At 41.0% G+C, this 27380-nt stretch overlaps 5 protein-coding genes across 8 annotated transcripts; 3 read left to right on the forward strand and 2 right to left on the reverse strand.

Annotated features, from left to right (window-relative positions):
- Positions 1 to 146: 146 nt before the first annotated feature.
- LOC105696961 (neuroligin-4, X-linked) lies at positions 147 to 11523 on the reverse strand. Of its 2 annotated transcripts, XM_012419853.1 has the most exons (12): positions 11339 to 11523; positions 8706 to 8897; positions 5969 to 6107; positions 5359 to 5756; positions 4654 to 4951; positions 4379 to 4531; positions 4077 to 4277; positions 2993 to 3185; positions 2360 to 2804; positions 1826 to 2099; positions 1256 to 1402; positions 147 to 898 (listed from the first exon to the last, which is right to left on the reverse strand). In XM_012419853.1, the coding sequence occupies exons 4-12, from the start codon at positions 5557 to 5559 to the stop codon at positions 288 to 290; spliced, it is 2523 nt and encodes an 840-aa protein (XP_012275276.1). In that variant the 5' UTR covers positions 5560 to 5756; positions 5969 to 6107; positions 8706 to 8897; positions 11339 to 11523; the 3' UTR covers positions 147 to 287. The 2 variants fall into 2 exon arrangements, with proteins under 2 accessions (XP_012275276.1, XP_023290587.1); XM_023434819.1 differs by having other exon boundaries at positions 4077 to 4191; positions 4341 to 4531; positions 5359 to 6107.
- LOC105696962 (AP-1 complex subunit mu-1) lies at positions 6084 to 8013 on the forward strand. Its single transcript, XM_012419857.2, has 2 exons — positions 6084 to 6302; positions 6406 to 8013. Exon 2 carries the CDS (start codon positions 6424 to 6426, stop codon positions 7690 to 7692), a length of 1269 nt encoding a protein of 422 aa, XP_012275280.1. The 5' UTR covers positions 6084 to 6302; positions 6406 to 6423; the 3' UTR covers positions 7693 to 8013.
- On the forward strand, positions 9699 to 11356 carry LOC105696963 (solute carrier family 35 member G1). Its single transcript, XM_012419858.1, has 3 exons — positions 9699 to 10298; positions 10387 to 10602; positions 10665 to 11356. The coding sequence occupies exons 1-3, from the start codon at positions 9987 to 9989 to the stop codon at positions 11145 to 11147; spliced, it is 1011 nt and encodes a 336-aa protein (XP_012275281.1). The 5' UTR covers positions 9699 to 9986; the 3' UTR covers positions 11148 to 11356.
- Positions 11524 to 11919: 396 nt separating the features above from the next.
- LOC105696946 (integrin alpha-PS1) lies at positions 11920 to 18272 on the forward strand. Its single transcript, XM_012419826.1, has 17 exons — positions 11920 to 12278; positions 12380 to 12507; positions 12736 to 12839; positions 12933 to 13060; positions 13147 to 13355; positions 13536 to 13740; positions 13840 to 13983; positions 14059 to 14200; positions 14328 to 14599; positions 14667 to 14892; positions 14969 to 15200; positions 15425 to 15821; positions 15896 to 16125; positions 16280 to 16506; positions 16601 to 16695; positions 17055 to 17184; positions 17332 to 18272. The coding sequence occupies exons 1-17, from the start codon at positions 12106 to 12108 to the stop codon at positions 17560 to 17562; spliced, it is 3273 nt and encodes a 1090-aa protein (XP_012275249.1). The 5' UTR covers positions 11920 to 12105; the 3' UTR covers positions 17563 to 18272.
- Positions 18273 to 19785: 1513 nt separating this feature from the next.
- Positions 19786 to 24621, reverse strand: LOC105696947 (histone deacetylase complex subunit SAP130). Of its 3 annotated transcripts, XM_012419830.2 has the most exons (10): positions 24546 to 24602; positions 23850 to 24188; positions 23442 to 23677; positions 23006 to 23366; positions 22552 to 22752; positions 21969 to 22389; positions 21735 to 21881; positions 21132 to 21560; positions 20710 to 20903; positions 19786 to 20224 (listed from the first exon to the last, which is right to left on the reverse strand). In XM_012419830.2, exons 2-10 carry the CDS (start codon positions 24135 to 24137, stop codon positions 19976 to 19978), a joined length of 2526 nt encoding a protein of 841 aa, XP_012275253.1. In that variant the 5' UTR covers positions 24138 to 24188; positions 24546 to 24602; the 3' UTR covers positions 19786 to 19975. The 3 variants fall into 3 exon arrangements, with proteins under 3 accessions (XP_012275253.1, XP_012275254.1, XP_012275252.1); XM_012419831.2 differs by having other exon boundaries at positions 21735 to 21857; positions 23850 to 24621; XM_012419829.2 differs by having other exon boundaries at positions 23850 to 24621.
- Between the last annotated feature and the right edge of the window lie 2759 nt (positions 24622 to 27380).

The following is a 27380-nucleotide window of genomic DNA, read 5'->3' on the forward strand; positions in this document are numbered from 1 at the left end:
CACATTTTCTGACGTTTTAAAGGTAATTACTTTTTTTAAACTTTAAAAGATATTTCACAAGTCCAGCTTCCCTTTACGGTTCCAAATCAGGGAATGGGTTACGCTGACGTCAATCTCAATAAGCACTAGTTCCATTAAAGTGCCCGCTTTTATCAGATTCCCATTTCCAGTGTTCATTACAGAGTTCGACATGGTGATACTTGGTATAGTTTCTTCGAAACAGAAACTCAGCTGGTATTACAAAATTGTGTTGTTTAACGGGGCAGAATGAAAAAGAATCCGCAGGTCTACACTGATATCTCCTGTATTTGCACGCGCTTCTTAATAGTTCCGATCGTGGCGGTTAATGGATTTGGCGTATCGGCGGACGTTTTCGGGTCCTTTTGTTCGGAATCCAACTGAGAAATCGAGTGTGCAGTCTTCGCTTCTCCCGTGTTCCCTGAGCAGTGTTGTTGAACGGGTTCCTGTCCTTTTGTAACGTCAGGATTGGTGGCCAGAATCGTGTATGAAGGTGGAGGCTCTTCAGGGTTTTCTGCTGGCTTCACCGAATCCTTGGCACTGGTCAGCGATTCTTGGTGCCTCGGTTGCTCGGCTGCGGTCTTCTTCTTGTCTCGGTATCGCTGGTAATAGATGCCAGCAAATACTATCATATTGAGGGCCAGCAGAATGCACCCAACGCCGACTGTAATTGTCAGTGCTGTCGTGGTACTGTAATACGGTCGGGACGTCAATCTGTGAAGCTGTTCCACCTTGTCCTCCATGTCGTTCAGCCTCGCGGTAATGTTTTCGGTTATTACTTCCTGACTAATAGGCGTGGTGCAGGCAATCGTTGTGACTTCACCCGTTCTTGAAGTTCTGGATAAGGAAACAGGCGTATACCACTCGTCTCGCACAGGTCCTGAAAATATATGCTAATTAGGAAAGTATCCCATTGATACCTTGAATGAGAGACTCGTACGATTTTATACCTGCTAATTCCTGAGTTTAAAGTGATATGAAAGGGTCATTCTAAATGGATGAAACGTAAAAATATATTTATGAAACTTTTCTCCAAACTGGGTGCACCGACTCATTCGAAACTTTAACACGTGGTTAAATAGGTCCTAATAAAGGTCTTGAAACTCGCGGAATTTAATTTTTGAAAAGAAAAAAAAAAATGTATTTATCCCGGACAAGAAGTACAACTAAACAATGCAGATAAATTCATACGAGATTACGTTATACGAGTTAGCATACAGTGAATACAATTTCGTACCGGCATAGAAGTGTTCTTCCCTCTCGCGGAAATGATGATGTTTCATCGAGACATCTTCATCTCCTGGGTGATGGAGTTGAGGTATCAAATTCGACCATACAGCCATTTTGTGCCCGCGATAATGACTCCTCATTTTTGGCCTAGCAGCTGAAAGCATTACTGTCATTACATGAATTTTTTTCATCCGTTTAAGGTGATATGAAAGCGGCACCTAAGGAGACATCAGTTTCTGAAGGTCCATGCCAGGTGTACCAAATCGTTTGAAATTTTACCACCTTAAAACAGACCCTAGGGAATGTCCCGACACCCGTGACATTTATTTCTTCTCTTCAAATTTTATTATAAACAATTTTTGTCATCCTTTATAAGTGAAATGAAATTTCACGAGTGCCGAGATCTTCCTTATGGCTTTCATATTTAGATGGTAAAATTGCAGACAGTTTCGATGGATTAGGTTCAGAGAGAAGCTTCATAAATTATTGATTACTTCTTATCATATCTTTCATATCTTTCATATCACCTTAAACTGCCATTAAGTTAATAATTTAACAAGCAGAAGCTTCAATTTACCGATCATTAAATATTGCTGCGTGCCAGTCTCGTATTGCTCCCATATCAGGCCGCGAAAGCGAGTCTTCTCTTTCACGGCCCCGTAATCAACTGATTCAATATTGTGCGGCTCATTGGGATTTCCAGTTTTCGCGAAATTCGTGAAGAATGTGAGCACTACCTCCGCCACGCTTTGATCGTGCTTAGAGTAGTTTTGGGGGAAGAACGATCCGCCGGCATTAAGGGGCAACCCAAAGAGATACGGTATGTCTTCGCCACGCACGCTGCCCAGTCTCTGAAATATAAAAAAAAATAAACATAAGAATAAATATTATGCGAAATCAACTACAATTAGTTGTTATTAATTAATCTTGAGTTGGTGCAACTGTTGCGTTGCTCCGGCAAAAATTAAGCTAATCAAAGATTAGTCTCCATTGTGTGGTAACCATCTGAGGTCGAACGATTAACTCTAACGCCAGGTTTCACAACTCGAGTTAACCGAAGTTTAATTGGTTTAAACGCGGTTTAAACACGTATCTGTTCTTAGGCTCTTACTTGAACGTAGTCGCTGTCTTTCGTTTGATAACTGAAGTGGCAGAAGTACGTTTTAGCTCCTCTTCGAGCATGGTAAAAAGCAATTCGGGTTATAGGAGCTGCGGTGTGGCCATCGCTCAGGGCTTCCATAGTCGCATCGCGAATGTTGATAGGATGGAGTACTGGCTTATCCCAATCCGTGTATTCATTTCGAATAGCTGAAAAAATTTCGTTCAGGTGATAGACGTAGGCGTTCCTAATGAACGTTCTTAGAATCCGATTGCGTTGTTCCTCCTCGAAGCCGTACTGAATGTCGTCTTCGTTAAAGTCTAAGTAAGACTCTGCCGTAGCAACACTTAGGATCATGGGGACTTTGATGAAAGCATCGCTAGCTCTTTCCATGTCAAGGCCTGGGTCTGGATTATTTTCATCAACAGGCAAACTCGGTCCAATCCTGGGCATGAACCTGCACATCGATTGGTAGTTAGAATTTCTCTTCAAAGAAATCCGCTAAGAAACTACGTATAAACAGTTAAGGTGACATCAAAGACGCCGAGGAATTTAATCGACGTTGATGAATTATAATCATTTGTACGATTGACTCCTCAGATGGCACTTTCACATCCCCTTAAGGGTAATAAATGGATCGTATACCTTATTTCCGGAAGCTCGACCGCTTGAATCGTCTGGAGGGGTACTTGGCGAAGGCAATCGGCGATATCGTCGTTAACGTTAACGGAACATCCCAATTGTTCGGCGACGATAACACGGAGACTCATAGGGTCCAGGACAGAAGCCCAAGGGCTTAATGCCGAGCCGCTTAACAAGACAACACGGTGAAACAGATCTGCATGGAAGAAATAAATGTCCAGCTTCAGAGTAGCGCAAAGTTATTCGTGACTCATAAGTAACCAAATTCTTCGAGAGCAAGGGGAGACCCTAGCTCCGGGTGGAACTTTATGGGAGTAGGCTAATGAATATCTGAAAAAAATAAAAACGAGGGGGACAGCAATTAGACTCTTGCCCCCTGAGGGTACGAATCTGTGGAACAAGTACTAGTAGCGATTGGACTTATTGTTCTGTCGATATATGTCTTATTGTGTTATCGAATCGTTCCGATATACTCCTCTAGGATCCTCCGAAGCAGATGACTAGAGGCACTCGAAAATCTGCTATATTTACAACCCAAGGAGGGAAAACTATTATTAACCTCTTCTATTCGCTGTAATCTTTCATTTGTTGTTTAGTGTTCAGTGAATCCCACCGATCTCTGTACCAATTGGATAGCTTTAACCCACGAAGGATTTCCTTCATTCAGACTTCTTTCTGATTTAGTGCCGGGAGCGCCTCCTCGAAATTTTACAATTAAACATTATCGCCTGCTAGTGGATCCGCTAATCTTTATCGCGTTAATCACATTCTGTATGTCACGCGAGGATTATCGTTTCGCTTTGCGTACCTTAATTGCAAGATTAATAGCATTTCAAGTCATTTACGTCGGTAGGAAGGTGGTTTTGGTCACGTAGGATAGGAGTTCCCTCATTTTCCGCAAGTAGCGCTAACATCGTTGGCTCAGCGAAACTCTGAGATCTTGGGTCCCGATTCTGGGGTCACTTTCTGTGGAACTGGTGGCGTTATGTCTCCTTATACTACTTCATGGGTATTAGCTATCCAGTTAATATATAGATCTGTGATAAGTGCACTCGGATGTAGCTATCCCTTCAACAAGGGTACTAACCTTTTCCGTAAGGAGCAAGTAAGAGGAGGTTCACCAATACCGCTCCAGTATCGTGGCCCAACAATGTGATTCTGCTTGGATCGCCACCAAATGCCGCTATGTTTTGGTGGACCCACTGTAACGACATAGCGATATCTTTCAAAGCCAAATTGCCTCCTGAATCGGATGACGCGTCGGGACCAGGGCGGGTCTTAAGGAACCCTACAAATATTTCATTGGCACTCACGTCAAATTGAAGCATGCGAAGGCACGTGGGCGTGTTACCGTAAAATTATGTACGATGGTTCGCGAAATTGATGTACCTAGGATTCCTAGACGATAATTAACGGTGATGACGATTACGTGTCCAGCGCTGGCCAGCACAGAGCCATCATAAATGTTTCCACATCCCCATTCGAAGCTTTCCCCATGGATGTACACCATTACTGCATATGGAGCTTCCAAGCCTCGTGACCCTGAAAAAGAATATCCTTTTAAGAATCACCTTAAGGGGATGTCAAAGTGGGGTCATGCCATATCGAGTCGCAGATCGAACCCTAAAGGAAACAATTGAGTATACGACAAGCGAGACTATTACCACTTCCTGGAATGTACAGATTCAAATACAAGCAATCCTCGCTCTGATTGCGCAGGTGGGTCAGCAGACGGAGGAGCTGGAGATATCGGCCACGCGGCATTTGTCCCATTGCTGACGAAGCATTGCTGATATCTGGATACTTTTGGGGACAAACGGCACCGAAAGTGTCCGCAAGCTTTACACCTGACCAGGATTTAGGAGCTGCCGGAGGTTTAAGCCGTAAATTTTGTGTGGGTGGTGCAGCATAGGGTATACCTCGAAACACTTCCACCGGATCTAGGTGATGGCTGTTCAGATCCTGTCGAACAAAGGAAAATACGCTGTATCATTTATTCATATTGAAATCGCATTTATTTTCGTTAAGGTGATGTCAAAGTGCTGTTAAAGTGGCCTCGTTTATGAAATTTATCTCCCAATCGGGTGTACCGAATCGTGTTAGACCTTACAATCTGAATATACAGGCTACAAGGAAAGTCCTGAAATGTCCCTCCTAGTGAGATTTCAATTTAAAGACAATTTATTTATAGCTGTTTTGAATTTTTTTAATAAAAAATGGAATTTTATGGGTGTCGGGACCTTCTTATAGCCTCCATGTTTACGTTGTCAAATTTCAAACGATTCGATACACCCAGCTAGGAGGAAAGTTTCATGAACTAGAAGAGAACGCTTTTACGCCACTTTCACGCCACCTTAATGACCTAGTACCTGAAGTATTCCTCGGATCTGTCCACTTTTCGTCTCGACGATCCGTGAGGCGTACCGAGTGGCACATGGAGAATTAGTCATGACAATTGCCAAAAGGATTGGAACGATGATCCGCTTTGCAGGAATTACGAGGAACTTAGAGACCACCATTCTCGAGGCCAGCGGCCACATCCAGACCGCCAGCTGCCGAGATGAGGACATGACGGCATTTGTTAGCGCTTAATGGATCTCTCCCGTACAGTGCAAATGTGACGGTATACCAGTCTTCCAATTACATCGTTGCAAATACTGGACGACATTGATTTCCCATCTTCCGATCCTCAGAGTCATCGTCTCCTTGTACTCTCCGTTGATAGCCATTCGCTCCTTCCCTTGAGATCTTTTAATCACACGCCGATCTGTCAAGTAACGATACAGCACTCTTAGAATTTCATCAAGATACCATGAAGCAACAATTCATTTGGTAATTCATATTATAACTCAAAAATAAGTCTTTAGAAACGTGCCAGCTGATATACATAATTCTTTGACTATACGGGGTGCTTCTGACTTCTTATCTACACACATTAAGGTGATATGAAGGCGGAGAAAAAATGTATAAAAGACTAACCTTCATTTTAATATAAGTGTCTTGATTCAAACAGCCGTCGAAAGTTCGTCCTTAGTCCGGGCTTCGGCCAGGAGGGGGCGCTGCGTTCGAAGGTTAACTGCAGCTCGATAGATGGGGGCGTATCTTCTAAATTCTACGTCTATGGAACAGATCGATGAACAGGTGTCACTCGGTATGTGTTATGACTGATAATGACCTGATTTGTCGTCGTGTAAGCTCCTCGGTATGGCTTGATTTAAGGTTAGGAAAGTTTGTCCCGATCTGTCGAGCAAGTAAAAGTAAACTGTACAGTATTACACGTTGTAATTAAATATTTCTGGAGGATCTCGAGAACGTACGTAATGTCCCGCATGTACGCGGAATTTCTGACGTACAACCTACTATTAAATTGACACAAAGTTGCGGTTTGTAGTAATGATTGCGATTACTCTTTTCAGTTCCACTTTGGAAGCAAGATGTCAATCTCAGCAATTTACATCTTGGACGTGAAGGGGAAGGTTTTAATTTCTCGAAATTACAGAGGGGATGTCGAGACGAGTGTGATAGAAAGATTCATGCCAGTCGTGATGGAACGAGAGGAAGAAGGTAATCTGACACCGTTGATTCAGACGTCCGAGTGCACGTTTGCGTACATAAAGTACAACAACTTGTACATTGTGTCCACCACGAAGAAGAATGCAAATATCTCCCTGGTGTTTGTATTCCTTCACAAAGTCGTGCAGGTTATGCAGGAATATTTTAAGGAGCTGGAAGAAGAAAGCATCCGAGATAACTTTGTAGTAATATACGAACTACTCGACGAGCTCTTGGATTTTGGATATCCACAAACCACGGACAGTAAGATCTTGCAGGAATACATTACACAGGAGGGTCACAAGCTTGAAATCCAACCAAGGATCCCTCTGGCAGTGACGAATGCCGTTTCATGGCGATCGGAAGGAATCAAGTACAGAAAGAACGAAGTATTTCTCGATGTCATCGAATCGGTTAATCTGTTAGCCAATGCCAATGGAAACGTGCTGAGTTCCGAGATCGTTGGTGCAATAAAAATGAGAGTGTACTTGTCTGGAATGCCCGAGCTACGATTAGGACTCAACGACAAAGTGCTGTTCGAATCTACCGGCCGAGGCAAGTCCAAGTCCGTTGAACTGGAAGATGTCAAATTTCACCAGTGCGTACGGTTGTCTCGATTCGAGAACGACAGAACCATATCTTTCATTCCTCCTGACGGTGAATTCGAACTCATGTCATACCGGCTGAATACTCATGTGAAACCTCTCATATGGATAGAGTCTGTAATCGAACGCCACATCCATAGCCGAGTAGAGTACATGATAAAAGCAAGGTCGCAATTTAAACGTCGCTCGACTGCAAATAATGTGGAAATTGTAATACCCGTACCTAACGATGCGGATTCCCCCAAATTTAAGACCACCATCGGCAATGTCAAGTATTCTCCCGAACAAAGTGCCATCACCTGGTCAATTAAATCCTTCCCGGGAGGTAAAGAATATCTAATGCGAGCTCACTTTGGTCTTCCGTCAGTTGTAGGAGAGGATATTGAAGGCAAGCCACCTATTCAAGTCAAGTTTGAAATTCCATATTTTACCACATCCGGTATTCAGGTACGATATTTGAAGATTATTGAAAAAAGTGGTTATCAAGCTTTGCCTTGGGTGAGGTACATCACACAGAACGGAGACTATCAGTTAAGGACAAATTAGTACCACGCCCTTCTAACAAACCATTAGTGACCGTAAGAACCAACGAATTTCTGTTTATATACCTACAAGGTTATTGGCTGTTGTTGCAATATGTGACGGTATGTAAATAGCATTTTTCGTGCAAACATTATGCATTCGTTAACATTATTCCAATGGAAACTTTCCATAAAGAATTCCAATCGCATAGACGCTTTCTTGAATTACTTATCGTCGAAGGATCACAGCAACAACCTACTACGTAGTACATGTTGTCTATAAATATACTCTGCAATTGAAATTATGCTGGAAAATAAATAGAAGAAATCAGACAATCCTCTTCGATTGTTGATCCCTTTCCCATTCTGATTTCTACTGAACAATACAAAATTTAAATATTTTAGATGTTCTGAAATAAGTTCTGAGTCATTTAATCCTGTATAATGCTACGTGACTACCATCCGATATTCAACTTATTTGATTTTTCTGACAAAATTGAACATAGCATCTGATTACTTACACGGTAACATAAGCTGGCACGTCACGTTATCCACATTTATATTTATATTGAATTATTTTACAGTCTACGTCGAGAATTATATGAAACGAATCGTTCGAAATGTCATTTCGGTAAAGTAACAATAAAGAGATCGACGTAGAACTGTCAAAATCCCGCGAATTCATGACTTTTTAATTCAAACAGGCCAGCGGCGCCATCTGTGGCATTTAGCTGCAACTAAATTTTTGCTCCAAAAACATATCCACGGAACAAGCCAGCCTCTTTCAATCGTTGAAAGTATTTCCCGCATTTTCCCATCTGCCTCGGTAATATTCCATTTCTACGGTATTCTAAATTGTTCGAGCTAACTCCTGAAACTCTTAATTTTAAATTCCAAGCCTCCAAGAAGCGTAAAACATCGAAAACGTTCAGGAATACTTTCTCCACAGATTTGACCCCTCAGATACACATATATATATATATAAAGGCTGACTCTTTCATATCACCTTAACGGACGATAACGAAAAGGGTGTCCTACCTTATCGCGTCGACGCGACCCCTATATCACTCTAGAAGCACAGAGGATATTTTCGGCATCCTGGGTTCGTCGTTTCCCCGCAGCCTTAACCTCGGGACGTCGAAACGCAACCTGGTTAAATCCTGCCGACCCTCGTCTCCAGGCATAACTTGGCGCGCAGCATACAAAGCCACATGACAGAGTCCTCGCGCTCTAGAAACAAGAAGTCCCACCAGGCGTTATTTCAATTAACGGGGTAAATGTGCACGGCAAGGGTACAGCACTTGTTTGAGAGATCAGGGCATTCGTGGGAACGCGACCTCCCGGCCGTGGGACCAGGAAGGGGGTCGGTTATTCCGGGACGGTTAGCTCGGAGCATCAGGCACGAGGATACTGAAGGATACTGGGCCACGGGAGCTGACTCTTGCAGCGGCGTCTCGACGTCGACGCCGGCGCCGGCGCAGCCCGATCCGCCCTTCGAAACGCGCGCCCGCACTCCACTCACACAAATGCTCGTCCTTGCCTCCTATCCGCGGATCGATTCCCCGCGTACGTTCTTAAGGTGAAGTGAAACACGCAGGGGAACTTGATCGACGTCGGTAAAGAAGTTCCTTATAAATACCTACGCTGCCGACGTTCGTTTATACATTTACAGCTGCGTAGAATTGTATTCAGTATTGTACATACTAAATGGCATGCTCCGTATGGCGTTTTCGTGTAATAATTGTTAAGAAATCGAGATAAAACTCAAGAAATCCCCTGGATTCGTGGTTTCTGAGGCCCTAATTCACTGTAGAGGGACCCCCTGTGCCATCTGTGATTTCCGTAGCAACTAAATTTTCACTCCGAGACCTCGGATTACCGTCCTTTTAGCGGAACGGCGCGTAAGACACTTTTTTGTCTTTATTCCGGTCGAATGCGAGTTTCTTGATTACTATAGTGTTTTGGATTCTTATGCCTAGGTTCTGAGTCTTCGTTTAAATAAGAAAAAATGGATTTTCATGATTGTTAGGACTTGAGTAAGGGTTTTTACATTCACTTGGCAATGTTTCAAACGATTCGGTGCACTCAGTTCAGCGATACATTTTGTACATAATTTGACGCCCCGGAGGACATGTTCGTAGTACCTTAAAAATGTGGTATACTTTGCATTAGATCTACATAATCCTTTCTAAGCCCTTCGTCGGTGTCCTGTCATATGCAACGAATAACAAGTAGTCAGCTGTTGGTGAAGACAATGATGGCTTTTCTCTAAAGTAGATGCAAATCGACAGTTAGTCTGTTACAATTACGCTGAGAGACATGGAGTCCGAGATTCTAGCATCTTTGTCGTATGGTAGCATTCCTTCTACGTATCGCTATGTCGAAAGGTTTGACAATAATAGCGAAGTGTACCGGGATAAAACAAATTGGTTTGGTATATTCTTAGCATTTCTCTCGGGCACATTTTTTACACTAAGCTCAGCACTAGTGAAGGCAATCAAAAATGTGGATCCGATGATATTGCTGGCAATTAGAGCGTTACTTCAAATGGTAGTAATGCTCATTGTAGTTTGTAAACGGTCTGAACATGTATTTGGGTTAAAGGAGCATAGAATGTTAATTCACTTTCAAGTAAGTTAATGTACTATAATTACCGATTTTTTAAGGTACGCAAAAAATGGATCAACTGCCTTCTTGCGGGGGATTTTGCTTCTTTTAGGGTCTAGTCGGTGGTATGACGTTAGCGTTGCTTTACTATAGCTTTAGAAAATTACCCTTAGGAGATGCCACCGCCATAATATTCAGCTCTCCTGTTGTCGTCATCATTCTTTCTTTTTTATTCCTGCGAGAACCGTGTGGCATATTGCGTGTCCTCGTAATCTGCACTCTCCTTGCAGGAGTCATATTTGTATCGGAGCCACCATTTCTACTGCAGGTGAGATTGTTTACAGTTGGTATTGCTTACGATATTTAAAACCATCATTACCTCTTTTTCAGATACATAAAGCAGAATCTTACGATGTTATGGGCTATGTGTGCGCAATCTTGGCAACGTTGTTTACAGCTGTAAATATTGTTGCAATGAGAAGGTGCCTACATGTGGACTATGCAGTGATCGTATTGAATTTATCAATGTGGACATTTGTCACAGCAGTGTTGTTCTATTTCACTGTATCGGAGAAGCATAGATTCAACATTCAATTGTTAGCAGACTACTATACTTGGATCAAAGTTGTACTTGTAGCGATAACTGGACTTACAGGGCAAGTACTAGTTGCAAAGTCGCTGAAGATTGAAAGTGCAGGAAAGGTTGCCGTTACGAGGTCTCTCGATATAGTGCTAGCATATATAGTTCAGATATGTCTATTCCATGAATTTCCTAGTTATAGTAATACGTTAGGGGCTATGCTTATTTTATTCTCTGTTTTATGCATGGGATTCGAACGACAAATTTATAGATGTTGTGATTTTATTCCTTAAATTAGATTTAAAATCATAGTACACTTTGTATAATGCTATTGCGATAGGATGCAAATTTATATCGATGTAATTTAATGCATATGGTCAATTAAATTGCATGAGTTCTGTATAAGAATTATTTCAAATTCTCTACTCGGGAGATCGGAAATAACTAATCCAGTTAGTAAACCAAGAGACCACTTTCTACTAACCTATAAAAGTACATAGGCTTTTCCTCGATGCTGAACGACGCCACACCAAATGACATTGTGGACGAAGATGATTCTTGGTTTGGAGTTAAAACCGATAACATTTCGTACATCTCCCTTCGTTGATGAAAATTTGCCGTTTAGACATCTTATTTCAAACAGGCGCTCTTTGTAGCCATTTGCATCTTTTTCAATCTACTTCGATCATCTTGACGTCTCTATCGTACTCGAAATCCGGGATTTATCAGGTCCTAACCCAGTAAATCCGAATTTAAGTGTCGATTGAGACGCTCAGGATCGAATCTGCATAATTATTAAAGCGATTTACTGAATCCGAACCCGATAAATCCCGGATTTCGAGTATGACGAAGACGTAGTCTTCTTCTTTGTATTTTCAAACTGGCGCGCGCAACGATGCTGGCTTCTCATTGGTTGATTACTGCGGCTCAGTTACTTTCCGTTAGAGCCAATGATCGTACTCTAGCGGAAGGATAACATACTGCATCTCTGATGTATAAAGAGCGTGAGTAATCTTTTAATTTATTCCTGTTTTAACTCTAATATTGTCGTAGTCTATGGTAGAACTGGATAGAACTGACAACGCGTATCTTGGTTGTCGTGAATGGCTGTAAAAATAATAATTCGGCGAATGTAGTAGCATTAGTTGACTACCTGTAGGCAGTTTTAAGAACAGGGTTTAGAAGGTGCGATTTGACGGTTTTGTGGGTTAGGAATTTCATGCGGCTCAAAGTGGCGAGCACTAGTCGGACATGAGTAACTTGTTGCTCTTATCACTCAGCCTGTTTACTTTTGGAGCAAATGGCTTTAATTTGGAAACACGTGTACCTCTCGTTAAACGGGGACGGGAAGGCTCTTATTTTGGATATTCGGTAGCGGAACATCAGGAGGTCATTGAGGCTGGAACAGTGAAATCGCAGAGTTGGTGAGCGAACGATCGAGACACAGACCGATATGGGTCTAAACCACTTGAAAATTGCTAGTCGGGGTGTGTCCCTTGTCTACAAATATGCACTTGATTTGCAGGATGCTGGTCGGTGCACCGCTAGATCAAAACCGACAACCGGAGACAAATAGATCGGGTGCTTTGTGGCAATGCCCTCTTACGACACTATCCATGGACTGTGATCAAGTCATTACCGATGGACGCTTAAGTAAGTTTCCTGTTTCAGTCAATTTTTTTTTTTTCTATGACTCCTAACTTCTTACATGGTTCTTTCGGGTGCAAGCAATAATAAAAGTGTGCATTGGACAGAGGAGCGAATTGTGAAAGGGACGTGCAATTTGGAGATGGGGTTGGTGCAAACATTTTAGATTGGATTCAAGACGCGAAGAATGGCTGCAAACTATTCTCTTATAGTAATTGATTCTCTTCTCTTTAGGTTTTGAGTCCGATGAATTAGTGCCGCCGGGAAATGATGAAATTAAAGAGAATCAATGGCTGGGAGTTACTGTTCGCAGTCAAGGTATTGGCGGAAAAGTTATGGTGAGATGTTGTACAATAAGATATGAATTTTTGGATTTTGCCAGAAACTTTATCAGAGTCTAGCATGGTCTTTATGCACGTATATTGCTGTAGGTTTGTGCTCATCGTCACATCGTCAAAACGGCAGATTCTCAATGGGGCCAAGGGCAATGTTATATATTAACGCAGGACTTAAAGTTTCAAGATATTAAGAAACCCTGTTCCGGGAAACCAACTAACAAGTATGTAAATATTTTCAAGTATTTCAAGAGTTTAACTGTTTTATGGATATAAAATATTTTAATGAAAACATCTCTTTTCTGTAAAGAGCTCACGAGCAATTTGGATACTGTCAAGCTGGTACGAGTGGTATATTAACATCGGAAGATCGAGTTGTAATTGGTACTCCAGGTCCTCATACATGGAGAGGAACATTGTATCTCTTCACTGTATCCGACGAGTTCTTATCAAGGGATAACACGGTATACAATGCTCCCATGCAGGATTCTTCACCTGTCAGCAAATATAGCTATTTAGGTAAACATACTTTCAGCATATGTAGACAATTTTTCAAATGTGGTCTGGTCTTCCTTGGAGCTTACATATACGATATTCTCCATTAACCTGTTAACACCTACTTCCGGTCACAATCAAGAGTACTCTATATTTATTGTTAGATATACTAATAATTCTGCTTCCTACTTGACTTGTCAACAGGCATGTCCGTGACAGTCGGAAACTTTTTTGACAGTCGTTTGGCCTATGCAGCTGGAGCTCCTCGCTCCAATGGCACCGGACAAGTTATACTTCTTACCCGACAGGATTATAAACCTGACATGGATGTCTCTTTGATTCTGGACGGCGAACAGTTTGCTTCCAATTTTGGTTATGAAATTACGTCAGCAGACGTCAACGGAGACAAGTAATTTAATAAATAATAATTAACTCTTGTGTTAATAAGTCGTAAATAGATAACGATGATGTAATAGCAACTCGATATATATTAGTCGTTTGTTTTCAGAATTACAGATCTGATAGTAGCAGCGCCATTTTATTTTGGCAAGGGAGAAGGAGGGGCTGTGTACATATATACAACTCTGTGTAAAACTATTAGAGAAAATGAGAAGTGCAAACCAGTTAAACTTGTTGGTCGAGAAGAGTCAAGGTTTGTGAGACTAATAAAAATCATAGGTAAAAGTCCGGCAATGTTCTTAAAATTTCTCCTTTTGTTTTAACGTAGATTCGGATTTGCGTTAGCAAATATAGGTGACATTAATAAGGATGGCTACGAAGACATTGCCATCGGTGCTCCCTATGAAGGTGATGGGGCAGTCTATATATACCTTGGGTCAAGAAATGGTATAATTACCCTGCCGTCACAAGTAAGTGTTCGATTCAATATAATTATCTGACAGTCAACAGCTTCGATCTTGTTTTCACCTGATTTTTGTTTGGCTTGATAAAATACAATTGGGATTTATTATCATCGTTTACATGTTTCGTTTGCAGGTAATTCATGCTGCTGAATTGCCTGCGACTTCTCTTCAAACATTTGGGTATTCGTTGAGTGGTGGTATTGATATGGATCACAATGGATACCCAGATGTATTGGTTGGAGCATATGACAGCGATGCTGTTGTTTTGCTTCGTTCAAGGAAAATAATTGACATCACTACGTACATACGTTATGCTAAACCGAACGAGACCTATCAAGACAAAATCGAACCTATCGATCCGAATAAAGTTGGATGTGCGGAGGATCCCACGTCTAATCATACATGGTTTGCATGTTGTTATTAATCATTTCTGAGTAAGTACGAGTTTGTGAAGTTTTACCCTCTTTTTCAGCTTCTCATTCGAAGCCTGCTGCAAAACTGAGTCTTTAATGAAGGCAGAAGACATGCAAAACTTAAGACTGAATTATTATATCGAGGCCGAGACGTACTCGGGAATGAAGAAATTCTCCCGTGTCTGGTTTGGCACTGGAAATTCACGACCTCATTACGTTAACCGCACGATAACCTTGAGTCCCGTGAAACTCGTATATTGTCAACGTGAGATAGTTTACTTAAAGGTAATGCCATTAATTATTAATGAACGAATGTAAGGGAGTACGCGAAAAATGTGTAATTGTATCCTGTGAATTCTAGGAGAGTACTCGAGACATTCAATCGCCTATCAAGTTTCGCTTGAATTACACCTTAATACAAGATGAACCCGTAATGCCAGCCGAAGGTGATCCACTTCCTGACATAAAGAAGTTCCCGATACTGAATCAACAAGAAGCTGCTCGGGTTTTCGAGGCGACATTCCAGAAAGACTGTGGAAACAACGATATATGCGAAAGTGACTTACGAATAAATGCCAAACTAGATTTATCAGGTACGATAAAAACTGTCTCGAAACATATCTCACCCAGTTCGGAGAGAAGTTTCACGAACGATTATTCAGATGCCACTTTAACATCCCCTTAATTATCACGGCACGTCATGACAATGGCATTGAATGTCCCGTTTTTCCACTACTTGCCGTTACGTGACAGCACAATCAACTCGAAGTTTGCTGCATGGCACCATAACCCTTTAACATGACACTCGTTGTTTCAGCGTCTTCCGTCAAACCTAATTTCTACGAGCTTCTTTTGGGCGAGAGGGAAGAGATAGTGGTCGATGTGAGTGCTGTGAACGTCGGAGAATCCGCCTACGAAGCCCAGCTGTTCATAACTCACTCGGCGAACTTGAACTATATAGCGAGTAAGAGTAATGATTCGGTGATTTGCAACCTACATAACACGACATTAGCGGTGTGTTCCATCGGCAACCCGTTCAAAAAGGACAAGACCGTTAATATCCAAGTGAGGTTCGATCCGAAAGGTCTGGAAGACAATGAATCCCAACTGGAGTTCGTTGTCTTTGCTAATTCTACGTCTACAGAGGTGGCCGAGAAGAAACCAGTTCGTCTAGAAGCAACCGTCTTGAAACGAGCGGAATTATCCATCAAAGGGTTAGCAAGAGCACGAGATCTTAATTTGCATTTTTAATGTTGATCTATTGTTAATGTATTATTTAATACTGCAGGAGCGCAAAAACCCAGTGGGCATTCTACGGTGGCCCTGTCATCGGCGAGTCTGGAATTAAACATCTTAATGACATCGGACCGAGAGTCTCTCACATTTATGAGATTTTCAACGAAGGCCCGTGGAAAGTCAGCAATCTGAAAGTTCGCATCTCATGGCCCTACGAGGTTGCCAACGATAAGCCTCATGGCAAGTGGTTGCTGTATCTAGAAGAACTTCCTACGATACAAGGTATCGATTGACTGTTTAAGTTTTTGAACTGGGTGTATCGAATCGTTTCAAACTTGACCACGTGAATATGGAGACTCTTAGGAAGGTCCTTGCATTCGTGAAATTTAATTTTGTATAAAGATTTGTTACACCTTTTGTCGATACTCTGTCATAGGTCATGGCGAGTGTTCCCTTCCTCCAGGCCACGTGGCCAACCCATTGAAGTTGCAAGGCAGCTTGAGTTACGATGATCTGGACCCTCTGGCTTCTCTTTCGACGTCCACCTCTTCCAATTTCTACAATCACACCGACTTCACCAGAAGAAGACGCGATACGGAGAAGGTCGTCAACACGCGGACGATCATCGACAAGAAGGGTCGCAGACATCAAGTTGTGTCTATGGTCGGTGATTGGAAATTAGATCCTAAAACAGCTTCTTTTTCTGTAGCTTGATCGAGACTGAACCATTTTACAACTCTTCGATAACCGTTTACAGAATTGCAAAGCTGGGACTGCCAAGTGCTTCGATATCACCTGTGTCATTTACAATCTCCAGAGGAAGCAGGAGGCTGTTATCGTAGTGAAGGCAAGGTAAAGTGAGAAAGGAACACTTCGTTTATTAATTATTTATTATTATACAATCGATGGGAATCGTGTTAGGGAATTTTTACTTGAATTAAACGTTACGTTACAATTTCCCTTAATACATTATTACATTACAATTTTATTGTAATATAATGTACTACGTAACAATAATGTTACATTATGTTTCTTTAACTTAACTTAGATGCCAAATGTGATATCACAGAGAGAATGTATTTTGTCCTGCAATTTATTTTGACATTGAAATAGCCAATGTTTGAGTATGTTAATTTACATGGGCATTTCTGTCAGTGTACTCATCTCGCGTCGTATGAAACAATGCGATGATAATTATTCTCCTTTTTCAGACTCTGGAATTCAACGTTAGTAGAAGATTATCCCAAAGTGGACATGGTTAAGGTCGGGTCGAACGCAAGAATTGTTATCCCGCCGAACGTGGTGATCCAGCAGGAGAATCTGAAAGATGATTTCGCAATAGTCAGTATTTCTCTCTAGAACGTAAAATTAATTGCTATTTCATAGCTACGTAGGTCAATTATATTTCCACCCTCCGACTACGTCACGCTTTACCTCCCTCGTTACGTAATATGTTATAATAATTTCCTTTTTTTTTCTTCACGACAGGCCGAAACAATCGCATACCCTGACCTGTTGGATCAGCAGGAAGCAGAGCCCGTGCCAATCTGGATAATTATAGTTGCGATAGTGGCCGGTTTGCTGTTGCTGATACTACTTACCCTGGTGCTATGGAAGTTGGGCTTCTTCAAGAGACGAAGACCAGATCCAACCCTTTCTGGGAACCTTGAGAAGCATAGGGACGATATCCCAGAAAATGAGGCTTTGTTTAAGCACTGAATGCATATATATAAGAGCCTTACGAAAGCGCAAAGTTAATCTTAAGCTCTAATATCTCGGTTAAGTACTTATATACGAAGGTGGATCACTTTCGCAAGGAATTCGCAATGCGCGTACGTTCCTCAAGGCTTCTCTACTTTGGCCGTACGAGATCTGATTCGACGCAGATCTTTCTCTGCCTTCCAAGTCAGCCGATTGACTTTGGAAAATAATCTCAATCGGTTGCATATCGATGTACTTATTGGTCACTGATTTTACCGTTTGCCGTTACCTCGCTCTTCATTGGTAGCTTCACTTATTTTCTTCTTTTCGTTTTTTTAATAGAAAATAGTATTTATTTTTGGCAGTCCCGTCCATTAGAGAGCCGAAGCTATAAGGTGTATGAAAGGGTCATTATATGTATATGGCTTTTATATATATATAGAAGCCCAAACTGCTGGGCATAGAAACATGAAATTTAGGGGGTACATTCCTGTTGTAACACAGATGCTCCTTAAGAAGGAGTTTTCCCAAATTCAACCCCTAAGAGGGTGGAAAAGGGACAAAATGTGTTTTTACAAATTCCTACTTGCACATATCGCGAGGGAAGTCGCGGTGCTAGTATATGTATGTATATGGAAACGTCAAAATATTTATAAAACTTTTTTCCAGACGGCCCATACCGAATCATTTGACATTTCAACACGTGATTATGGAGGCCCTATGAAAGAACGCGGTGCTCATGAGATTTCATTAAAAAAAAATAAATAAATAAAATGCGTCCTTGATTCTAGTCTGGGATAAATGAAAAAATGTTTATTAAAAAATTATATTTCATGAGCGTCACGATTTTCCTTGGGGTGTTCATAATCACGTGCTGAAGTTTCAATTGATTTGGGTGACTGTTTGGAGAAAAGATTTGTAAACGTTTTGACGTTTTATACACCAACAGACATATTATGACACTTTCGTGACACCTTAATCCACCAAGTACTATGTCTTCAGACAGTATAAAAGTACGTAACACTGCCTACTGCAATCGTCTTTTGCTCTGCCTATCGATTTGTACCTTTTTTATAATGCATTTCTAATTATACGCAGCTCACTCCGATCCGTGTTATTTTAAGTAACTAATAGTTCGCAAACGAGCGCGAAAGACGTTTGCCAAGACTGTAAAATTGAAGAACGGTATTGCTAAAAGTAGCTTAAACATAGTTGTTACGTGAAAACTGTCCCAGCTCGCATCGGAGGTATGTGCTCATAATTATGAAAGTGGCCTGTCATATATTTTTTGTTTCGAAATTACATTGAATTAATTTCGTTTCAAATAATATGGCGTGAAATAACTGATAAACTCATTTTTTTTTTTAATTTTGACTTAGACCTCTTTCATAATTATGGGCACATATGTACAATGGTGGACATGAATGCCTCCCCTGCAGATACGGCATCGCCTGTGCAGGATAGGAGGGCATTGATGTCTTCCACTGTACCATTTAACTAGGTACGAGAGATTATTAACCATCCTGTGCGGAGTGGAAGGGAAAAAGAAATTCTGGGAATTTTATATTAATAATCCTTAGACTGAGGAAACTTTATACGTATGTATTAATAGAATTGGCAGCTGTGTACAATTTAATCGCAATTTCGCGCGGATTTAGGGATCAGCTGACCCGAAGCGGTCGAATGGAATCGTCTACCTAGTTTCGATCGCCTTTACAAAATGTGTTTTCCATTTGAACTTTACATTACAGACAGAGCGGTAGCTCGGGATAAAATACCGCATTGGATGCAACATTTTTTTACAATGTTCATTGCAATGCAACCCTAACGGTTACCGGAGATATCTGGATGTGCTTATTCGAGGTCGCGCTGATGTACATACCGGTGTCTGTAAACTTATAAACGTGTAAAACACGAAAGATCTTCCACTTTCGTTCTTTCCCTCCCCCTACCGTGTGGAGCCGATAAAACTGACGGAATGTCACCGTCAATCGAATATTAAAGTTAGTACGAGTCCCGAAATTTGTACAGATTTTAAGGTGATGTGAAAGCGACGCCTTAGGAGTCTCATAACTATCCTCCGTACCGGGTGTACCGAATAGTTATAAATTTTACCACGTGAATGTGTGCAGAAAAGTCTCGTTAACAATTGACCCCTTGGGTCTCTCTTTCACGCCACCTCGATCTAAACGACCGCCGATCGCCAAGAATTTCCGCAATTATCGGAGAACCTCCACTGGGCACTCTTATCAATTCCATTTATTCTTCTTCTCTACAGAAAGATCCTTATTTAAAACAGATAAAAACAACGTGTTTTATTCCCACCCCGAATCCAAGGTTCGTGGCATGTTATCGACGATTACGCTTGACGTCGGTATATCATTTAGCTTGCCTGCCTTACTTCTAATAAAATCCTAATAAAGTTCTTCGCTTATTTGTCACGTTTCTTTTGGGCCCGTTTGTTGCCGCACCGCTGTAGGATTTCGGTAACGTGTCCTTTATGCTGGAAAATGGCGACGAGCTGTGCTCGCGCCTCGTTCATGCCCTCGCATATCAAACTGCTACGCTGCATGTTTCCCTTAATCAGCTCGTTCGCCTGTTCCAAGCCATCGTCTATCCGGCCTTTCGCAGTTTGTTGGGACTCCAGCATCGACAGCGTGGCCTTCAGCTTTTCGTGTACCTGGAATGAGGATTAATTCGTGTATCAGAAATCAAGATTAGACAATGGCTAAACGAGAATCGTTATGCAAGTTCTCTACGCCTTGTCTTGTCAAAGAATTAAGGCTGAGTACGTATAACGTACACGTCATGTAATATACATGGTTTTCTACGCGTACATTACGGCGTATAATACGTCCCTAGTTATCTACGCGAGCGCAAAGTACATTATGCCTTTCCGTTTCTAAATAGGAAATGATAAGTAAGGTCCTAAGTTGTCAATAAGTCGTGTAGCGTCTATTTTTTCCAGTTTTAGTTGGGAGTTTCGGTGCATTACAGCTGGAAGCTTCAATCGAAGCCCGCAAGCGGCGCTGCCATCGACGTCCACCATGGAGAGGCGATAACGGTGACAATTCAAGTCGTCCATTCATCAAAAGGTTTTAGTGACTCTGGTAGATTTCTTTTCCCTCCGTAAATTACTTTATTAGAGTTATTATCTCATCGCACCTGTTTCTCCAGCTCGGCGAGGTCTTCCATCTGCGTCGTCAGATGGTAAACCTTCCAGCCATTGAGTTTCTGTAGTACGTGTTTCTGCTGAGCCAACTCGGCTACCGTTGGCCTCCTCTCCTCTCGAGGTCTGACGTCACTTGGTCGTCGATAATGGTGGAGACGACCACCCCATTTATTCTTCCACGACGTACCTAATTGAAAGGAAAAGAACCGTGTTATACCCTTATAAAACATACCATTAAAATCACGTGATATTTCCATATTTACATATGCGCTAAAGTGCGTTTGTAACTTTACAGATACCGTATACCGCACATCCATATTCTGGTTTTGTACGATTTTACACGGTAAACCAGATGGTCCAGGTAATATACGTGAAATTACTCTATTCTGGCTACGCAGGGAACCGATTCTCTTACCCAGAAGACTCAACGCAGGTCTTGTTCTCACGGCTACGGAAGAGGGCCGTACGGACTGGACATTCGAATTCTGTTTCTTGTCGCTGGTCAACTTGTCCATTGGCTCTTCCTTGATCTCCAACTTGATCTTCTCTTCCGTTATGAATTGCATCTCCTCCTCGGTACACCTAGGTTCCATAAGTTCCACTCCTATCAGCTGTTGTTTGCGAGGTTTCTTCCGTGGCGACATTTCAACGATCGAGTTGCTACCGATCCTGGACTGATTAGGCTCATCGTCGAGTCCTGGAGAAGACGTAGCCGAGACAGTCGTCGATCCAGAACTATGACAGCCACCACCGTCTTGATCACCCCTCGGGGACAAGGGCGGAGTAGACGTCGGCGCTGCCGTTGATAAGGACGCGAGGACAGGGAACAAATTCTTGACAGCTCCTGGAAAGTCGTATGGACTGATAGAAATCGATATGAGAATTCACGTGGATTTTTTACGCACCTAGTACCTGAAGGTTCACGTTACCTTAATGTGATATGAAAGGATCATTCTTTTATATTCATTATATATATATATATAGAATGACCCCTTCCTAATACCTTAATTGCAATTACCTTTCGCCGGTGAACTGTCGTGATCCCTCTTCCTCAGAATGCTCGGCCTAGGGGACGCGTTTGGTTTATTATGGGCCTCCTCGTAGTTGGAGTCGACAAGAAGTCTGACGGGTTGTGACGAGCCTGGCCGATATTGAGCAAAGGAATCTTAATAGGAATCAAAGATTTATAATTACTCAAGTATCATTTATCCGTATCATTTAAGACATAGAGGCATAAGGACGAACGTCTTACTCGAAGTCTCGAACGAGTAGTAAGTCGTTGTCTGAGGCGGATGTAGACAAGGACCCTGGACCTGCTGAATGATATTGGAATTAGAAGTGATGGCGTTGCTGTTGCTGCTCGTCGTCACGCGGAAACTGGACTGTTGTATCGGCGTAGGAGACTTCAATTGAGCAGGCTGAGTCAAAGAACTCGCATGAGTTGTTTTAACAGGAGGTGCAGCAGTTCTTGTCGGGACAAGTGGCATAGGATGCAAGGACATTCCAGTTATCCTTGCAACCGACGAAGGAGTCGGTTGAGTTACTCTTGCAGCATGTGACACCGTGGCTGTTGTCGCGATTACACGAGATATCGTTCCCAGATTCGACAGAGTCGTGACAGCCTGAACAACGCGTGGTGTCGATTGTTGTTGTTGCTGTTGTCCTTGTGGTATCTGAAAAGAGCATACGGATAAGTCACTGTCGCATTCATTATATTCATTACATGATTCATATTTTGTAATTATTGGACCAATTAGAACTAAAGATTAACAGTTAATCTTATGAATAAAAACCTAGTCTTTTGAAACTTTTATCGTGTAACACCTTAAATGTACCTGTTGTGGTGGAATGACAATACGATTGACACTACCAGTAGCTGGAACATTCGTTGAATTCAATGTTAACTGCCTCCCTGTCGTTGGCTGTACAGAAACCGATGGTGCAGCTGCCATTCTATTAGTAGCCGCCATAACAGTAGGGACAGTCATACGACTCGCAGTACTTGTAGCATTCAAAGGCCTACTTGCTTGGTTAGACTGCAACGATATATTAATATATTAATCGTAACATCTAGAAACTCGATGGAGTATTATTACTGAATATAAATATACAGGGTGTAACCTGGTTGGTTATTTCTTTAATTAATTCAGGCAAACCGAGCACTGCAGAAAGAACTGTACTGGACCTTTTGACTCCATTTTCCATAAGGATAACGCTACGTAAGCAGTGTCCATCATTTTTGCAACACCTTGTATATAATCAGCACACTTAAAAGTACTTATCGAATACCTGTAAAGTTTGCACTGCTGGCCTTCCAGTTTGAGATATATTAGTTTGGGTAACGGTCATTGTTTGACAGGTGGGGATTTTACTTTGTACGACTGGAAGTCGCGTTGCACTAGTATTCGGTTGGAGAACTGGGGCGATCAACCTAGAAGGAGCACCTGAAATACCGGTAACCATGGTTCCTTGGATGGATCTTCCCTGAGTTGCATTTACTAATCGGGGTTGCTGGCCACTATACACTGTACTTGGAGTTTTCGTCGCTATTCGACTAACCGGTGAAACTAGGTGTCTTTGCGGTTGGGCATACACGACCGACGCTGTTTTAGATTGCTGCCATTGTGGATTAGAAACAGTGGTGTTCGGCCTGGAAAATAGATTACTACATTTTAGTAAATGAGAATAAAATATCATATTTCTGATGAAGTAACTGTATTCAAACCTTGAAGCGGATATAGATTGACCGCCACTGGCTTTAACGATTGGAGTGGCAACTGTCGATCGCGGAGCAGAAATGTTAGCAACGGCTGCTGGCCCACGAGGTACGTGGTACGTAGAAGGAATACTGACTTGCTGGTTTTGTTGAGACTGTTGCGAAACTTGTACCTGGCCCTGTCGTTCCAGAGTATTTAATACCCCAGGGGATAAAATTTTAACTGCCGATCCCACCGAACAAAGCTGTAAAAAATTAAGAAATGTTAAACTCAACATTATTTAACACTAGGACAATCAAACCCGTCGAAATGATGGATTTGTTGACCCACCAAAGACAAAAAATCTGCCATTAGATATAGCGTTCACACTCTTAAGGATAATATGTTTATATAAACAGAAGTAAATTTCTGATTACCGTCGTGGTGATCTTGCTAGTTTCAACAGATGTTGTCATACCGGATGGGATTAATGGTTTCATCAGTGACAATTTTGGATTCAATTCCAACGAAACGGACTTTCCGACAAGTCCAGCAGGTGTTCCGATTTGACCGATGATAGTCTGGGCAGATTGGATAGTTTTGGTAACGGCTTGTGAGACATTGTGTACCGCAGGCATGCTCTGGATTCCTTGTATCGTCGTTGAGCTTTCCATTACAGATTGCACATTTATTTCGGGCACATACTTCTCGCCGGTGTTATCCATTATGTTTACATGAAAATACTTAACCGCCGTCTTTCAGGAAATATCAACTCACTGAAAAATGCTTGCAATAAACAAGTCGAAGCGAACAGCAGGTTTTCAGAAAAAAGGTGTAAACTGCCGTTGCTACATGTGTAGTACGGAATTAAACATTGCTGAGCATAAATATCGACAAATTACAGTAGCATAACACCAGGTGTAACTTTACAACCAGCACATCGACATTTTCGACGTTTTTAAGGTTATGAAGCCTTCAAAGCTATCGTAAACTGAATGCAAACCACTGAATAATGGGGACACACCGTACAATTACATTACGCACTTAAAGCCAGAAAAACACGCGTATAGTCAATTATCTCCATCTTTTAATAATAATTTGGATAACCACAACAATAAAATATATGCACCTACTGTTGTTCCAGGCACAACAGAGGTGCAATTCGGCTAAAAAAACTCAGGTAATGGAGTTAGGTTGGTGAAGAAACACAGTGACATCCTTTTATTATTATATACAAACCTCTATCACCAAAAAGCAGAATGGCCAACCCTTTCACCGAAGATATCACAACAAGACGCCAGAAAACACTAAAAATCACTAACGTCACTAGATTTCATATTTCAGAAGGCACGAAATTTGAATTTACTTTATAGAAATTATGAATGTGTAACAGCGAAACACAATATTAAAAGTGCGTATAATACAAATTTTCATTATTATCACTTGGAAGTGTTTTAAAATTAAGATTAATGTTTCCAGTTTGTCGTATCAGAGTACCTAACGGAATATACTCGGTTTAATTTTTCAAGTTAACGTTGTCAGCACGCCGCTTTTGATGTTTGAAAAAGCTCGATACACTTTCACAAGACTTTGGCCTTGCAATTTTTGTGGATCGTTTTGATGAAGCAAGTTTGGGAATTTTCGATGCAAGTGAATACTCCGTGTTTTCCGAGGATCCACCCTGTGTTTCTGAAGCTGGGTTTAGGTCCGTTTTGTTTGACAATAGAGGCTTTGACACTTCTTTAGACAAAAATTGTTGAAGGTATCGTTTTAAGTTACTGTTCGTTGGATATTTTGTCTCCACCGATGCTATCAAAGATTGTGATTGCATCGAAGAGCCTAGATCATGTATTTCCTCAATCTCTGATAAGCCATTGAAACTAGAAGTCGTAGCATCGTTATTCCCTTTGGCATAAAAATTCAAAAGTTTTGGGATGTTGGAGTCATTATGTTGGTGTTTCAGATATGTCTCTGAAAAGGTCAATTTGACATCTGGGATCGAACTAGTGTATGGTGTGAATGGAATTGCAGATTTTGTTGGTACTGATGCTTCTGGTTTATTCGAAAATTCAGGAGCAATCTAAAATAAGTAAACATAGCTTATGAAACTTGACGCACTTTGTCTGGAATTTCTTGAAAAATAAATATATATATCTTACTGTCGGTGCTTGTAATTGAGTATTAAGCTTTTCAAAATTACAGGACACTTTTATTTCATGGCCACACACCGTGGGCATTGAGTTTCTCAAGTCAGTTTGAAATTTCCTCATAACGTTTTCATTATTTGCCTTGCAGTAGAAATTCAAAGGCCTACTAGCTAGACAAATATGAGGATATGTAAAGTAACAGTGACTTCCCCAAGGAAAGTATACTTCGCAAAACATTATATTCTCTTCAGATTTTGGCAATCTGTAACCATACTGTAACAAAAAAAAAATAAGAATCATTATTTTCACGTGGTTGTTTAAAAGCGAACAATTTGAATAAAATAGAATTTTGCCTACCATATTCTTCCAATGCCGACGAATCTCATCGTAAGACTTGAATGAACACTTTGGAAATATTTTGGATACAGACATCAGTTTTCCTTTTTTCATACTGGTAATATCATGCAAATTAAAACGGTACGTACGATAAGTACTTATTTCTAAAAACTGAAAAGTAATACCTTGGTAACACATAAACCCAGTAACTTCCAAAATGCGATACGTTAATGACACTTTCTTTATCCACAAGGAATCCTTTCATGAGTATTTCTGGTAAGCACAAGTCGTCGAGCTTGAAAGTGGGTATTTTTACTATAACAGTTTCTAGTTTAATATTCATAGTGCTGTCTGAAAATTAATGACTGCTTTAAGACAGCTATTTAATGCATATATATCGTTGAAACAATTGACTTTGCTCTTCGCAATTACTTACCCGACAAGGAGACATTCATTTTTATTCCATTTAATCCCATCGGGGCTGAGAGAAAATGCCTCCCTTGAACGAGAACCGAACCAACTTTATTCCATTCTGGAGCTAATGAGAATAATGCCTTATATTGTAGACAATCACGATAAATATCTACCGTAACGGATCTATAATCTGAAATCTAAACATAGTATTGCTTGAATGACACTAACGATAACTGCTATATCGTTACACAATTGCGTTACCTGGCCTTACCTTTGCATGTAACTGCTGAAGATTGCTTTTCAATGTTCCACACTCGAACATTTCTTTCTTCGCTAAGACATTTATGAATCCTTTGGATCCGAAGATTGGCGATGCAATTACTTCCGGCAGGGCAGCAAGAATTAATCTAGAAATTTAATTAGTATTAATATATTGCAACTACTGTAGCAATTTATTTAGTCCAATAATTATTATTTTACTTTTCTATAATGTATTGTTATCGGTACAACAAATTGTGTTAAATTCAGAATATCAATGTCTGCAAACCTGCATTTAATAGTTTGCCAATGAAAATCCGACTTCGCTGAGGAATCCCGAACTTCTGGCCAATCCGATTCACAAATTGCACAGTACAATTCGTTTAAATTGGGTATTGAAATGGATATCATGTTTTAGGCTCAACGATATCTTCGTTGGGACAAAAAGACGTAAAGACAAAATACGATTCCTTTCGAATTTTACAGTTGCAGAATCAGATTCAAATTATGGGATTCACACTCTTTGAATCGTCTCACCATTGAATTAGTATTTCTATATGAAGGTAAATTACAACGTGAAAGATTATACTATAACCTCAAATGTGTTAACAGTTGCTCCTCCAATTAATGGATGGCGCCAGTATCGTTAGCTAAATTGTCTCGTTCATTGCAGTTAGGGTTTTTAATATGTACAATGTGGTACAATGTGTTTGAAAGATTTTCATTCCATGATTCGAGATTTCCTTAGCAGGATTTAAATTTCTGAAATACGTATAACAAGGGTTTGGAAAAGAAACATTCACTTAAATGAAA

The sequence above is a fragment of the Orussus abietinus genome, unplaced genomic scaffold (genome assembly GCF_000612105.2).
Source record: "Orussus abietinus isolate OABI.00-Male unplaced genomic scaffold, Oabi_2.0 scaffold75, whole genome shotgun sequence".
NCBI classification, from domain to species: Eukaryota; Metazoa; Arthropoda; class Insecta; order Hymenoptera; family Orussidae; genus Orussus; species Orussus abietinus.

What these genes read in the sequence shown, in the direction of transcription:
- LOC105696961 (XM_012419853.1), bottom strand. Translation starts at nt 5,559, where the DNA reads ATGTCCTCATCTCGGCAGCTGGCGGTCTGGATGTGGCCGCTGGCCTCG. An exon ending in AAGACAGCGACTACGTTCAA is followed by an intron (nt 2,100 to 2,359) that starts GTAAGAGCCTAA and finishes TTTATATTTCAG; the next exon opens with AGACTGGGCAGCGTGCGTGG. An exon ending in GGAAGAACACTTCTATGCCG is followed by an intron (nt 899 to 1,255) that starts GTACGAAATTGT and finishes ATATATTTTCAG; the next exon opens with GACCTGTGCGAGACGAGTGG.
- LOC105696962 (XM_012419857.2), top strand. Translation starts at nt 6,424, where the DNA reads ATGTCAATCTCAGCAATTTACATCTTGGACGTGAAGGGGAAGGTTTTA.
- LOC105696963 (XM_012419858.1), top strand. Translation starts at nt 9,987, where the DNA reads ATGGAGTCCGAGATTCTAGCATCTTTGTCGTATGGTAGCATTCCTTCT. An exon ending in GAATGTTAATTCACTTTCAA is followed by an intron (nt 10,299 to 10,386) that starts GTAAGTTAATGT and finishes TGCTTCTTTTAG; the next exon opens with GGTCTAGTCGGTGGTATGAC. An exon ending in AGCCACCATTTCTACTGCAG is followed by an intron (nt 10,603 to 10,664) that starts GTGAGATTGTTT and finishes CCTCTTTTTCAG; the next exon opens with ATACATAAAGCAGAATCTTA.
- LOC105696946 (XM_012419826.1), top strand. Translation starts at nt 12,106, where the DNA reads ATGAGTAACTTGTTGCTCTTATCACTCAGCCTGTTTACTTTTGGAGCA. An exon ending in ACAGTGAAATCGCAGAGTTG is followed by an intron (nt 12,279 to 12,379) that starts GTGAGCGAACGA and finishes CTTGATTTGCAG; the next exon opens with GATGCTGGTCGGTGCACCGC. An exon ending in CCCACGTCTAATCATACATG is followed by an intron (nt 14,600 to 14,666) that starts GTTTGCATGTTG and finishes CCTCTTTTTCAG; the next exon opens with CTTCTCATTCGAAGCCTGCT.
- LOC105696947 (XM_012419829.2), bottom strand. Translation starts at nt 24,137, where the DNA reads ATGGATAACACCGGCGAGAAGTATGTGCCCGAAATAAATGTGCAATCT. An exon ending in CAATCTATATCCGCTTCAAG is followed by an intron (nt 23,367 to 23,441) that starts GTTTGAATACAG and finishes TCTATTTTCCAG; the next exon opens with GCCGAACACCACTGTTTCTA. An exon ending in CTACTCGTTCGAGACTTCGA is followed by an intron (nt 21,882 to 21,968) that starts GTAAGACGTTCG and finishes ATTCCTATTAAG; the next exon opens with ATTCCTTTGCTCAATATCGG.